The sequence below is a fragment of the Plecotus auritus genome (genome assembly GCF_963455305.1).
Source record: "Plecotus auritus genome assembly, chromosome: 1".
Taxonomy (NCBI): Eukaryota; Metazoa; Chordata; class Mammalia; order Chiroptera; family Vespertilionidae; genus Plecotus; species Plecotus auritus.
The window spans coordinates 24,075,270-24,090,466 of record NC_137770.1 but is presented as its reverse complement, the minus strand read 5'-3'; the positions used below and the strand labels follow the sequence as shown (position 1 = coordinate 24,090,466).

Sequence of the window (15,197 nt, the reverse complement as noted above, 5' to 3'; positions counted from 1 at the left end):
TAAATGCGTTGATTTCCAGCCACATTCACAGTGTAGCAGACTATTTCCCAAGAAATGTGGTAGAAGGCAACTTACCAAAGGTGAGGAGGGCAGCGCTGAGCAGTGCTGCAGGGAGGGACTTAGACAGCTCCAGTACAGTGAGGAAGGCAAAGGGGATCAGCAAGGAACCAAGGAACGCACAGAACTATGGCAGAAAAAGAGAAGCAGTCAAATAACCAGATTAGCTAAGGCTCAGAGACCTACAAGCTCAGGTCTAAGATGGAAGACCCCAATGAGGGCATGACATGGTGACCTAAAATCAACTGGCACATGTATAAATGAGAAAGGGGTGGTGTAACCGTGAGGCATCAAATCAAGCAGCATTTAGTTCCCACTGAGCACCAACTTCTGCACTGACACAAAATCAGCCAAGTTCAGCCGGAAAGCATGGGCGGGATGGCACACTGGTTTCAGGTGGGGGATGAGGGTTGGACTACCTATCACTACTAGTTGTGACCCTGAGGAAGTCACATGTCTCTTTACTCAGCCTCCCCATCTGTGTAATGTGAAGAATAAGAGTTCTTACCTCAAAGGGTTTATACCCTGAAGATTAAATGACTTAAAGTTTATTAACAACATAGGAAGTACTTGATAAACATTAGCTTCTATTACAAAACTATGGACACAAGTTAAGAAAGACCTCTCTGAAGTGTTTTAATATTGTAGAGAATTCTATGTTATTTCTCCCTTAGCCCTTTTCTTCAATCATACCAGGAACCACTCTTTAATCTACAGGTTGTATTTTTTATTTTAGCAAAAAGATTGCTTTGCGCTTCAGTAACTGGAGGGTTTTTGTTTTGTTTTGTTTTGTTTTGTTTTGAACCACAAGCCTTCTCTGTACCTCCCTACTCTATCCATCAAAAGTCAATAGGCAAGCCCAAGGGAATGGAAATTCTCACATTTGGGCTGTCACCTTTTGTTAACAGATAGCAATGTGCCCTAGTGTGAAAGGGAACAAGGCTGTCATATTTGGCCTTCTCAACTCCCATAACAAGTTCACAGTGAGTCAGGCCTATATCCAATTACACATGCTATATGGTATTCAAAAGTCATTAAGAAGACACAAGATCACTTAGAATATGAACTTGAGGGTATGGGACACTTCTTGTTTAATATGGTATATGACCATGCAAATTATCCAACCATTTGTTCACATAAGCACTTTGTATTTATCTAAAGTGTTTGAGCTCCTCAATGAAAGGGGTTTGTAAATGTAACTTGCTTTGAGAGCTCTACGTTGAAGGTCCTTTTCTTCAGGTTTCATTCAGCTACAGGTATGGAGTGCCCAGACTTAGGTGTTGAGGCCCTGCCATGCTCCATCAAGGCTTCTGCTGGGACACAGGGAACAGAGGGAGCAGACACATGGCCTCCCTCCAAAGACTGGCACACCCCTTGTGTGTGCCTGAAACCTTCATGGGAAAGAAGTAGAAACCTGGTGCCAGGAGAGTGGGGATGCTGAAGTCTTAAGAAAGGGCCCTCAGAGATAAGCAATACTCCAGCAAGTGTGGTCTGAGAGAGGAAGAACATATAGCTTGCCAATGTGCTGAGGCCAATGCTGGGACCACAGGAGACTCCTGGCTGCCTGGGTCCCAGGCTGCTCTCCAACCTGCAGTCTGATGCCTTACATGGGCATAACAGATGAGGATGGGCTTGCTCCTATCTATGTAATCTCCATTATCTGTGGCCTCCCCTTCCCTTCTTACCACACCAGTTCTGAGTCTCTACACCTGAATTTCTACTACAGGGTATGGATCCAGTCATCCTTCCCCCACCCCAAAGTCCATTGTGTACACCTGCGACCACCCCAGGATTTCCAACTGTAACATTTGTGAGTGTGGCCCCAGGGCTCAGTGAGGCTCTTTCAAGTCAGGAAGCCTTACTCCTCTCATTCCCATGTAGTTGTGATGCTCATATCTGTCCCCAGGCTTCTGGAACATAAAGGTACCATCATATCCACTCAGGTAGCCAGCAAGACCTATCAGCATCTGAGAGAAAGAGAACAAAAACAAACAAACAAACAAACAACAACAAAAAAAAAACAATGAGAGACCTTTGAGAGGAGATTCCTTCATCCCCTAAACTTCCCTCCAGCAGCACCCAGACTCTGGCTTCCCTTGACAACTGTCCATAGAAGGAGTTGACAATGTGACATTTTCTCCTGCAGCTGTTCAAAGCAAAGTATCTTTTGTCTATAGAGCTCATTGCTTGAAACAAATTCTCTCTTGTGTTAAGATCAAGTTCTTGGGAACAGTGCAGACTGGACACTTATAAAGAAAAAAATCCTATAATTTGAAGGGCAGGGCAAGTGAGGGGCTCGCTCATCTGCCTTCTTTCATTTGCTATGAAATAAAAGCTGATAGCTCATTGCGGAGGGGAGGGGAAGGAGAGGGGCTGATTCCTGAGGAGACTGGGAAATGAGGTTCCAAGTCAGAATGAAGAGGCAGAAAAGTGGCCAAGTTTCTACACATCAGGAATAGAGACAAGGAGGGAGGGGTATAGAAAAGAGGAAAGACAGCTGCATTTCCCCAGAGGGGAATAGAAAAGTCCCAGTGGAAAAAAAATGCCAAAAGGCCAGAGACTGGCTTCTCCTTTTTCCAGTATTCCAAAGGGAGGCAACCTTGGCACATCCCAAACCAGAACATATCAACCATAAACTAAGATGAGAATCCTTCAAAACATTTGGGAGGGTCAGCCTGTTTCTATCTTTCCTTGGCCATCAACAGTGTAAAATTCTTTTCACACAAGCAATCAGAAGCAGCGAAAACATAAAAACTGCCAGCAAACACCAAGCATCTGTAACAGCCCCAGGCTGCCCCAGACCGACCAGTTCGACCAGTTCGGTTAGGCTGTGTGGAGGGAAAGCCCCTCCTTGCAGCACTGCTTGTGGGGGCCTGGATTTGGACCACTAACCAGCTCACTTTATTCTCTACGTAGTTCCAAACAGAGTCGCTGTCTATAGTTCCATGTCCAAGTATAGAACCCCAAGTTCAGCAGTAAGTGATTATAAAGCCTTGTTTAAAAATTAAAAAATTAAAAGAAGGAATCCCAGGGTCCAGAGGTTAATTTAATGTAATTAACTTAATACAAAGTAATGTAAGGTATTGGAAAGACAGTCATCCAAAGACCCAGATGAACTAAAATTGGCAGGTGACAATCAAAGCAGATGCTGCTTCCTACCTGGGGTCTCAGAGGACAAGGTGCCTGGTGCTGGTCTAAATTCCCAGATTGCTTGGCTGGTCAGACACTCAAAATTCTGTTCCTTCTCAGTTCCTTCAAGGTTAAAAGCAGTCCTGAGCTAATTTCCTAACTAAGTAACTCATTCAAATCAGTAAGAAAAGGAACAACCTACTACAAAAATGGGCAAATTCATAGCAAAGAAAACACAAATCACTAATAAACATATGAGAAAGAAATGTTCAACCTAACTCATAAAGACATGCAAATGAAAACAGTGATGTACCACTTTTTACTTTCAAGTTGGCAGTTTTGACAGTATAATCACACCAGTGCTGACAGTGGTGTGGGAAGCAAACACCCTCATACACTGTTGGTGGGACTATATATTATTGCAAAAATTTTTAAGAAAACCTAGCAATCTCTAACACAAATTTAAATGTCCCTTTAACTCTCTAGTTTTCCCACTGAGAATCTTTTAGATACACCTGTACAACTATGAAAATATATAGGTACAAGGATGTTCATGCAATATCTTTTGCTATGACTAAAAGTTGGAAATAACATAAATGCCCATGAATTGAAGAGAGGTAAAATGATTTATAGTACATCTATATACTGGAATGATAGAGTCATTAAAAAGAATGGAGTACATTTTTATGTGCTAATGTGGGAAGAATTGAAGAAACATCATGTTTAAAACACAAGTTGCTACCCTGACCAGTATGGCTCAGTTGGATGGGCATTGTCCTGTGCAACAAAAGATTGCCAGTTTGATTCCTGGTCAGAGCACATGCCCAGGTTGCAGGCTTGATCACTGTGGGGAGTGTACAGGAGGCAGACGATTGATGTTTTGCTCTCATATTGATGTTTCTCTCTCTCCCTCTCTATAAAAAAAAAAAAAAAATCAATAAACTAATCTTTTTTTTAATACAAGTTGCTGAACAATTTTAGTCTGATCTGGTTTGCATAATATGCTGTTCATGTGAACTAATATTTATGTTTATAAATACGTACACACTTATCCTATATAATAAAAGCCCAGCAACCAAAACAGTGGAATGACCAGAACACCACGGCCCCTCACCCTAGCTGGCCCTGCCCCCCAGGGAGCAGTTAGGGGCAATCAGGCAGGCAGGCAAGTAGTTAGGGGCAATCAGCCAGGCAGGCGAGCAATTAGGGCCAATCGGGTAGGCAGCAGAGTGGTTAAGGGCGATCAGGCAGGCAGGCGAGTGGTTAGGGGTGATCAGGCAGGCAGGCAAGCAGTTAGGAGCCAGCAGATTGCGAGAGGGATGTTGGCCTGCCAGTTTAGGCCCAATCCCATAGGGATCCCTGTGGGATCGGGCCTAAACCAGCAGTTGGACATCCCCCGAAAGGTCCCGGATTGCGAGAGGGTGCAGGCCAGGCTGAGGGTCCCCACCCCCATCAATGAATTTCATGCACCGGGCCTCTAGTATTTGTATAAAAAGTTTCTGAGATGATATATAAGAAACTTAACAAAGGTGATCATAGTTACCTCTGAAGAATAGAAATATGAGGGAAGGTAGCTTTGGACCTTTTATTTCCTTCTGTACTGATGGCATTTTTTCCTATGTGCAGGCATTTTTATTTCTTTAATAGCACCTATTTGACTGGAGCCCCAGTGCCCAGGGCTGGGATCTGTGTGAAGTGTCAGGTATGGGCTTCAGTACTGGAAGAGAAAATGCCCTACTCATTCCTTAAAGGGGCTTTTGACTGGCTTGGCCTCGGAACCTATGGAAGCTACTCTGCTTTCTCTCCCACGGTTTTCTAATTTGCTCATCGCTGTCTTTCAGCCAGGTAGAGCACAGGACCACCAGGAGGGAAGTGAGAGGAGCAGGTGGGCTGCACTCCCTGGAGGCAGGCTTAGAACGAAGCCTCACGTGTCTCCCTCCACACAGGGCCAGAAGTGAGGAAGGGGCGGCTTCAGAAAAAACAAATCAGTCAGTGTTTTCCGTCTTCACTGTGCCAAGGGGACTCCAAATGCCACAGGCTGAAAGACTAGACTGGGTTTCCTATGAAAAGCCTCCACTCCAGAGGTCTGGTTCCCAGGCTTTATTCTTTCTCTCCATTTATTTTTTTCTTATTTTCAATTGAGATAAAAGTCATGTACTGTAAAATTCACCATGTTAAAGTATACTGAGGTTTTTAGTTTATTCATAAGATTGTGCATCCATTACCACTACCTAATTCCAGAACATTTCATCACCCCAAAAAGAAACTCCACACCCATCTGCAGTCACTCCTCAATCCCCCTCCCACATAGACCCTGGCAACTACTAATCTTCTTTCTGTCTCTGTTGATTTGCCAATTCTGGACATTTCATTTAAATGGACTCATAGAATATGTGGCCTTTTGTGTATGGTTTCTTTCACTTAGCATACTGTTTATAAGTTTCATCCATGTTGTAGCATGTATCAATACTTCATTCCATTTTTATAGCTGAATAATATTCCACTGTATAGCTATACCACATTTTGCTTATCCATCCGTCAGTTGATGGACTCTCTCTCCATTTCTGAGCCCAGAGGACCCCTAAAAATAGCAAAGATTTTCCATGAAAGCAACTGGTCTAGAATGTCAGGGAATTCTTTCTACGAGGCCAAGAATCAAATCCAAAACCAAGACTTGGCTGTTGTTCACCACTGCTCACCTTTCCCAGAGGGGGGTGCACATCAAAGAAAAAGGTACGGTTGATATAGTAACTTCCCATTTTTCCAAAGTGAGTCTCATCCCAACTAAGGGAAAAACAAAGAGAAATGAGAATTTTTAAATTATCATACAACCCAAATAGCCTTAATAGAGCATGATTAAAATTACAGTTAAAACCAAAGACTCTGAGTTTCAAGCAATTAATGAGAAAATTTGAATTAAAAAAAACTTTTTTGACATAGTGATTTGGGGAAGCAAGACATCAAGCTGGTCATTAATCTTCATTTAGATAATTTTTAAAAAGTTAGCAAATATTTACCAACCATTTATCATAAATTTAAGTTGAATCTATATTTATTCTGTATCTTGAGTTTCTATTTATTTTTTTAAAATATATTTTATTGATTTTTTACAGAGAGGAAGGGAGAAGGAGAGTTAGAAACATCGATTAGAGAGAAACATCAATCAGCTGCCTCCTGTACACCCGCTATTGGGGATGTGTCCACAGGCAAGGTACATGCCCTTGACCAGAATCGAACCTGGGATCCTTGAGTCCACAGGCCAATGCTCTATCCACTGAGCCAAACCGGTTAGGGCTCTATTTATTTTAAAGAGGCAAAGAGTTTTCTTATAATATAGAAAGGTTTGTAGTAAGGGTTTTCTTCCAAGGCTGTTAAATTTCAAACTCTGAGACTACGTTTGCTACTAGAAACTACATTACTATTATCACAACCTACATCGTGGGCTACTGATCAGAGAGAGCCTAGAAACCATGGTGTTACGGAAGTCTGATTTTGTTTATCAACCTGTGGTAATTAACCTGCTGACTATGAACTCGCTGGTCTTATTACACTGAACTATTATGTAAAAGTTGAGGGCTTTCTTACTAAGTTAAGAATCTAACTAAAATATATTCTCACTGCACAAATAATTTTGCAAGGCAATAAGTGATTCTAACACATTATCTTTTAAACACATTGCAAAGCCTTGTTCTTCTATACAACCACATAAAACTTTTTTTAAAATGTATTTTTATTGGGGAGAAACCAAGATGGCGACATAGGTAAGCACCTAAACTGCTGCCCCGCACAACAATTTCAAAACTACAACTAAAAGACAGAACGGACACCATCCAGAACCACAGGAAAGCTGGCTGAGTGGAAACTCTACAACTAGAAGGAAAGAGGAAAGCTCACGGAGAAGGAGCGGCAAAGAGCTGAGGTACGGCGACACGCGTGGGCAGAGAGGAAGGGCAGCGGAGTGCCTGGCTGGCTTTCTCTGGCAGGAGGGGGAAGGAAGCCCCGGACCACTGAACCCCAGTTCCGACTGCACTGAACCTCAGTTCCGGGCGAAACCCTGTGGACCCAGGCTCATACAGGGGGAGTTTGGACTGTCGGGTGGAGAGAAAGGCACACGGAGACTCAGAAACTCGGAGACTCAGGGGAGCTGCGGAGGCAGGGGTCTGGAGGCGCGAGTGTGCACAAGGACTGACTGCGGAGGTTACCACAGGCTATCCCTGGCAGAGGGGAGTCAGAGGCTTCTGACTGCACTGAACCACAGTTCCAGGTGAGCCCCTGGGGACCCACGCTCTTATGGGAGAAATCTGGACTGTAAGGCGGAAACTTGGGAACCGCGGAAGGCAGAGGTCTGGAGACTCACCAGCAAGGGCAGGGCTGACGGTAAGCCAAGACTATCTGCTCCGCCCTGAAACTCCGCCCCTTCCAAGCTGAGCACAGAGGCCTTTGCAATCTGGCAAGGCTAATCCTATAAGGCTGTCTCCAGCACCGAAAATCTCCCAGTGTAGACACAGCTGATCCTCACAGCCAACTGGCCTGCAGGTCAGTTCCTCCCAGTGATACCAACAACAATCAAGACTTAACTACAACAAGGCTGTACACACAGTCCACAAAGGGGTGCACCAAGAGTGTCCACTTCAGGTTAACTGGGGAGGCCGACCCACTGGGCCATATAGGAAACCTAGCACACAAAGCTACACTACCAACTCAAGGAAGCAGTGAAAAATGGGGAGACGAAGAAACAGATCACAAACGAAAGAAATGGAGGAAAACAAACGACTGGATATAGAATTCAAAACCACGATTATAAGGCTTTTCAAGAATATCCTAGAAAAGGCCGATAAATATAACGAGACTCTCGAAGATATGAAAAAGGACCAACTAGAAATTAAACATACACTGACTGAAATAAAAAATATTATACAGAGACCCAACAGCAGACAAGAGGGTCACAAGAATCAAGTCAATGATTTGAAATACAAAGAAGCAAAAAACACTCAACCGGAAAAGCAAAAAAAAGAAAAAAGAATCCAAAAAGTTGAAGATAGTGTAAGAAGCCTCTGGGACAACTTCAAGCGTACCAACATCAGAATTATGGGGGTGCCAGAAGAAGAGAGAGAGCAAGATACTAAAAAGTCTCACACATGCTGGGCACGATTTAAACTGAACCAGCATTTGTAGTTAGCTATGAAGTCTGTTTGGAAACCTACTGACAAAAGGGTATGAGATTTTCACTTCAAAAATGCCCCAGGTAAAACTAGTACAGTAAGTCCACACTTAACACTGTCAATAGGTTCTGTGACTTTAAGCAAAATGATGTATAACAAAAACAATTTTACCATAGGATAATTGATATAAACAAGAGTTAAATTCCTATGGCATCTCGATATTACAACAAAACTACGTTGATTGAGACTATGTTAATCAACATTAATAGAGGACCTGCTATTGTAGTATTCACATTTCTTCTTGGCTTTTATTGCATGCTTGTGTTGAGAGAAACAGTCCTCCTTGGATCTCTCTTGCTCCCACAGACCTTGCAGGGTATGCGAAGGATGCAAGACCCTGACCACTCTTAACTCGGGCCTTTTCTCGGGGCTAGGTTTAAGCAAGCAACCTTGAGGGAAGAGTTAGCATCTCCCTCTGTAACAGAAGCAGTCTGTTTCCTGCTTGTTATAACACAGCGGAGTCCCCAAGCTCAGTATTCCTCAGCTGATGCATCCCAGTGTGCATGCAGGCATTCATCCGCCCATGGCATCACATGGAATTGGGGAAAAAGGAAACCAACGCCAATGTGCTGACGCTCGTCCTGCTTGCTGTGCCACGAAAAGTAAGTCCTTTGTCTCTGACCCAGGACTTTATCTTCTGCCAGCATCCATAGAACAGGCTAACTTCTTAGCTTGCAAGTAGGGTAAAATAAAATCCCACATCCTGACAGTATTTGGCGACAAGCATAGGATACTGAGAGATAGCTTTCTGTAAGAGAAAAGACAAGGACTCCCCAGAGGCTGGTTTAGAGGATATGAGAAGACTCCCCAGATTCTGGTAGTGAATGCTCTTGCCCAGTGGTAGGCAGGGAAGGTAGTAAAAGTCCTCACTGTCCTACCTGTTCATGAGGCTGAGCAGAGAGAGAGGCAGGATTGAAACCAACCGTCTAAGCCTTGGTTACTGCTCACTCTCTTCTGGGTGGGAGGAGGAAGAGATGTAATCATGTCAATGGGCAGCAAACCTAGGAGCCCCTGCCCAAAGGCAATATGGATGTGGCTGCTGAATCAAGAAGTTTCTAAAGCTTACATCAATGGTGCCAGCAGTAAGGACCTTGCTACTCACTGTAGAACTTTAGGTGAAATGAAAACTTTGGGTGAGCTGTGTACTCAAGCCAAAAGTAAATGCTCCTTGCTTAGATGTTAAGAGCCATTTTGTCCCTCCGTGTCCCATGATCCCTCCCCTTCTACCATAACCTCAGCTGCTTTACAGAGTAAGATTATTAAAGGTAGGCCAAGGTCTCATGGTTCCCAAAGGGGGCTGAATTCCATACACACCCATGCTACCATGCTGGGCAACTCGGGGGAGGAGAGGCACTCAAACTCAGGACTCTATTAGAATCAGGGGCCCACATCTCCACCCTACTCAATCCCATGAGAGGAGGATTTGCTGGGTGCAGGGGTTACCAAAGGTGCCGAGGAATGCATGGAGAGCCACAGCAGTGTGTACAGGGACTGAAAGAAAAGGGCCCCTAAGCCCAGGGGGTCACCAGACACATGGCAGTACACTGGGGAGGAAGTGGTGCCAAGCCTATCAAGGGGCTAAAGAAGGAAAAAACTTTCTCCACCCGCTGCGTCCAGCACTCCCCATACTCACGACTGGGGAATGGTGTGATCTCTGGGTGGCTGTCACTATTGCTACTGATGCCCAATTCAATTGGAAGGTTTGAACCAAGTTCCCAGGGGGAAACTGAAGATAATGTGACCCCGTGGGTAGCGCTCTTCACCATTATCGTGGCTTACATTGCTGAATGTATAACTGGTATTGAGCTGATAAGTGTCAAGGAGGATTATCTCATTCAGGGACTGCCACATGCTGAGTTGATACTATCCCCTCCTTGATCCAGGAAAAAAATATATAAACCCCAAGAAGAGACAGGGGAAACCACAGCTTTAAAGACCGAATGGGCTACTGTAGCGCCCAGAGGCAATTCTCCATGATAATAGCGCCCCCTGCTGGACGCAGGCACCAAGTACATACTTTTTTAAAGGTGCAGCTATCAACCTACCACCATACTAAGCTCTTGTTGAAATTGAGTGCCTGCCAAGAAGGCCTTAGGAACCCCTGCCACTTTGGGGTGGGTCAACTTGGAATCTATGCCTAATAAGGAAAGGGCTCAAAAGCTTCACTGGTCAAATGGAAATGGCATATTGAAGAGTATAGCTGACCCGGCCCTAGAGACATTTTGATTTTACATGAAGACATGGTAGCTCTCCCTTTGGGAAAAACTACCTTCCTTCCTCTCCACCACCTAAAGCAAAGCACTGTCTCAGTGGAGCCCTTGATGCACAGAGGTTCTTCTCAATGCTTGTGCCTGGCTCACTGATGGTTAGACTAAACTAAAAGCTGATGGAGTCCACTGGCAGCAGCAGTCATCCTGCCCCCGTGACAACTCCGGAAGGCTGCCTGCCATAAGGGGTGATGGGCATAATGGGCTGAATTGGAAGACTTCACAACCCTTGTCTTGGGCAATACTCCTAAGAAACAGACAAGTTATATTTATTCTTGGGCACCTGCCATTGGCCTAGCCATCTGTTGTGCCACTTGGAAGACTATGTATTGAGAGATTAAAAACATCCCTCTTTGGAGCCAAGAACTGTAGGAAAAAATCATGGCTGCCTACTGATAGGACAATCTGGATCACTCACATGGATGATCATGGTAAGGGCTGGTACTAGTACATCTGATAAGACTGACTGGAATTAAGCTGCTGATCAAACTTGTACCACAGACTGCTGCCATTGGACCAGGCCTGGAAACACATCTACTATCATGGACTGGGTGCAAAGTAAAGGACTGTACGTTTCTGAAGTTGAAGCCATCACTGCATTGTAGCAGCCAAAAGTTAGCCTGTTAGTCTTTCAGTAAAGGAAGCCAATTGCGCAGGGCATTGACTGCTCCAAGGTAAGTGACTACAGTAGGACTTTGTTACCCCTCTGGACTATCATTGGTGCCTCATTTCAGATTACAGTGTTGATGATGCTGTTCCACTACAATCATCTGACTAATGTGGACCTTTAAACTAAGTCATGTTTTCAGCTTTCCAAAGCATCCACAGTCTGACAATGGTGCCTTTTTTTTTTTTTTTTTTTTTTTTTTTTTTGCTATGACCACCTAATAATGGGCCAATAGTCAAGATATTTGATGACATTCCACACTCCCTACCATCCACAGGCATCTGATATTGTCAAGGACTGAATAGTCCTCTCAAGGAGATTTCTGACTCTACTCTGTCCTGGTTCACACACTTTAGTAAAACAGCTCTGTCACCTAATGTAGTCAGCACCAGAAACGGTTCACCTCCTCTTGGCCACCAACTGGGTAACGGTAAGGATAAAAGGGGTGGAGGGTTGCATAAACCTAGTTTGAACATTTGAAATTCTTCCCAAACCATTCATGGGCATGATTCATCTTTCTTTCCCTAACAGCAACTCCAGATCAGCCTGGGGACATCTATGGGATTCAAACTTAATTCTAGTTCAGTCCCTGGAAGCTGGAGGGACATGGTCATAGAGTATAAAGATAATGACCCCTTGGTTGAGTGCACTGCTTGTCAAGCCCCCTACAGTGGCTCATCTGGTCTCTGCCAATTTTCTAATAATGGTCTTGGCAAAAAAGGTCTGGATATTATAGGGGATAACTGGAGAAAAGGTGAAGTTACAGGTACTAAAGGGATACACACTAATATAATTATATGATGGCAGAGGAAGGAAAGAAACAATTTTGGAAGCTGGGAAGGTAACATCTTAGACCTCAGGAAACGTAAAGAAAAGGGAAACAATTAATGATCCTTTCTCCTCTAGGTCCAGAACCAAAGCCTGGCAAAGCATTCATATGATACATCTACTAGTAAATCAGGTGGCAGCTGTAGCTGGCAATCTGACTTTCTACTGAGTTTGTCAGTGTGATATGAACTCAGAAAAACTCACGTAGACATGGCCTATCTTGAACTATTCTGACGTGCCTGATAGCATCAACTCCCAAATACAGACCGCGTATGTGTGCAAACACACAAACTGGAACAACCTTCTATCAATCTAATACAAATTCATATGCTTCTCCTGACACTCTAGGGGCCTTAGGCTATGCCTTGTATAGCAACTGAGGTTGTAACAACTCAGTAACACTCACTGCCCATGTGGCTTAGCCAAACTACTGTAATGCGATCTAAATCAAATTTCATAGTGATCCAAATAACATTTACAAAAAGGCCTGAACTGGAGTGGCCTGTGCCCCTTCAGGGAATATATTAGGATGTAAGGAAGAGTGGGCCACAGAATGTCTTCCCATTGGGCATGAAAGTTGCTTTTTTTTTTTTTTTTTTAACGGAGAACCCACTATAATTATTGGCAATGACACCAAAGATTAGAGGTCAGTCTAAATACCTGTGCAGAGATCGTGATGGATTGGTCTCAGACTTTTTAAAATATATATGTGTTTTTATTGATTTTTAGAGAGGGAGGAGAGGGATAGATAGAAACACCAATAAGAGAAGCATCATCGATCAGCTGCCTCCTAAATGCCCCCTACTGGGGACAGAGCCCATAACCCAGGCATGTGCCCTGACCGGGAATTGAACTGTGACCTCTTGATTCCTAGGTCGACACTCAACCACTGAGCGGTCAGACTATATCCCAGCTATCTAAAATAAGACTTACTGGTCCTTTCCTCATCCCCTGATCTGTACACTTAATTATTCACAGCTGGTTGGATCTAGGACCCTGGGGAACATGGTTGAGATTAACACCACAAGTTGGCCTCATCCTGCTGCTTAGAGTCCCGCTGAAAGCAGCCTTCATTAAATGAACAAATTGAACAGATTTGGTCCCTGCCTCTGTCAGCCAGGTTAAAAAGAGTAGCCAATGGAGTTGCATATTCATGTGAGAATTTGCTAGAAACCAAGACAGTGTAGGATCGAGGGGTGAGACTAATGGGAGATACAATCCTCCATGAGTCTCTTGTACTTCCACACATCTCGCTGCATATGCCAAGAATGCAAGGCCCTGATTGCACTTCACCTGGGCCATTTCTCACCAAGCAACCATGACCAATGAGGTAATGTCTCTCACCAGGGCAAAAAGTAAGCTTGCTTACTGCTTGCTATAAAATAGTACATTCCCCAAGCTGTTGTTACTCAAAGCTAAAAAGAAACCCACTGCCAAAACCGGTTTGGCTCAGTGGATGGAGCGTCGGCCTGTGGACTGAAGGGTCCCGGGTTCGATTCCGGTCAAGGGCATGTACATTAGTTGCAGGCACATCCCCAGTGGGAGGTGTGCAGGAGGCAGCTGATCGATGTTTCTCTCTCATCGATGTTTCTAGCTCTCTATCCCTCTTCCTTCCTCTCTGTAAAATATCAATAAAATATATTTTAAAAAAATAAAATAAAATAAATAAAAAGAAACCCACTGTGTACAATCATCCATCTGGGCCCATAGCATGACCCTGTGGGACTTGCGGGGACAAGGGAAACTGACTCCAACATGCCACTATTCATCCTGCCTCCTGTGTGGTGGTAAAATGTCCCTTGTCTCTGACCCAGGAGTCTCATGTCTTCTGCCAAGACTCATGAATTTATTAACTTCCAAGCTAACAGTCTGTTAGTGTGCTTGCTTTTTAGTCAAGGAGTTCCATTTCTAACATCCCCGACACTAACTTTCTCCTCAGTGATAACGAGAAAATGTGGTATCACTTGTTGACCAAACAAATTAACCATCTTCAGATTGTATAAAACTTTTCCTCCTCCCAGCTGGCGACTAATGAAATCCATACCACAGTCCTGCAACTGACTCCACAAACTAAAATCTTTCAAAAAATAAATATCTCCTCACAGGATGATCCCAGACCTGCTTCCTAGAGCCCCTGTCACCACCCCGGGACACCCAAGTTGCCCCTGCTCCCAAGGATCAAGGTACCCAGTTAAGAATTTCCCCCTCCCCTGATGCTTGGAAATTCTGCAGATCAGGAACTCCGTCTTGAGGAAATTCAGTACTAAGAATTTCTGGTTCTCCTTGGAAAATTCAAAGCACCTAATTTAAGAGCCACAATGTGAGAGCCAGGTGAGACACTGCCGCATAACGTGGAAGGCATCAAAACTGCTTCCTCAGATCCTAAGAATCCCACTGCCACCCACCAGAGCCAAGATTCAGACTATTAGCCAGAGGCAAACACCGGAAACCTCAGTTTCCCTTCCAGCGCGACCCCGCCCCCTCTCCCTGTGAATCCCGCCCCCTCCGTGCCCCAGGACCAATCCGAGGACGCATCCCTCCTTCCAGGTTACCATGGTGCCCGCTGAGTCCCGCCCGTCACTCACCAGACATGAGGTGGCTGGTGCAGACGATGGAAGCGGGTGGCGAAGGCCAGCAGCGTCACCAGAGCCAACAGGACCCGCCGATAGGCCGCCTCGGAGGGCCGTGAGCCAGGAGCAGGCCTTTTGGGGCTCTGCGCTGCAGCCTCAGCGGCCTCCTCCGGGACCGCGGCCCTAGCAGCCTGGGGCTCACAGCGGCCCCTCCGATGACGTAGCTCGGACCCTGCCAGGCCTCCGCATACCGCCGACCGCATCCTTCCCCTCCTCAGGCTCGCCCTCCGGCCCGTGGGCACGCTAGCCGTCCTGCCTAGAAGCCACAAAGGGACAGCTCGGGGCGCCCTGGGAAATGTAGTTCCCTGTGCCGGCAGCGGGGCGCGGACCTCGGCCTCTGGGCTGGGCGGGGAGCGCGGTGGACTCGGCCGCTAGGAGGCGGCCAGTGGCGCAGAGC

The 15,197-nt window shown here is 45.1% G+C and overlaps 1 protein-coding gene across 2 annotated transcripts in view; it reads right to left on the bottom strand.

Annotated features, from left to right (window-relative positions):
- POMT2 (protein O-mannosyltransferase 2) overlaps nt 1-15,136 on the bottom strand; it is a 42,700-nt gene extending 27,564 nt beyond the window's left edge. Inside the window, exons 1-4 of one of the 2 annotated variants that reach the window (XM_080678922.1) lie at nt 14,756-15,136; nt 5,886-5,970; nt 1,920-2,024; nt 76-184 (exon numbers count right to left, since the gene is read on the bottom strand). In XM_080678922.1, coding sequence (XP_080535048.1) covers nt 76-184; nt 1,920-2,024; nt 5,886-5,970; nt 14,756-15,003 — 547 coding nt within the window. In that variant the 5' untranslated portion in view covers nt 15,004-15,136. The remainder of the gene's footprint in view (nt 1-75; nt 185-1,919; nt 2,025-5,885; nt 5,971-14,755) is intronic. The other variant, XM_080678923.1, reaches the window with a different exon arrangement.
- Nucleotides 15,137-15,197: the final 61 nt, after the last annotated feature.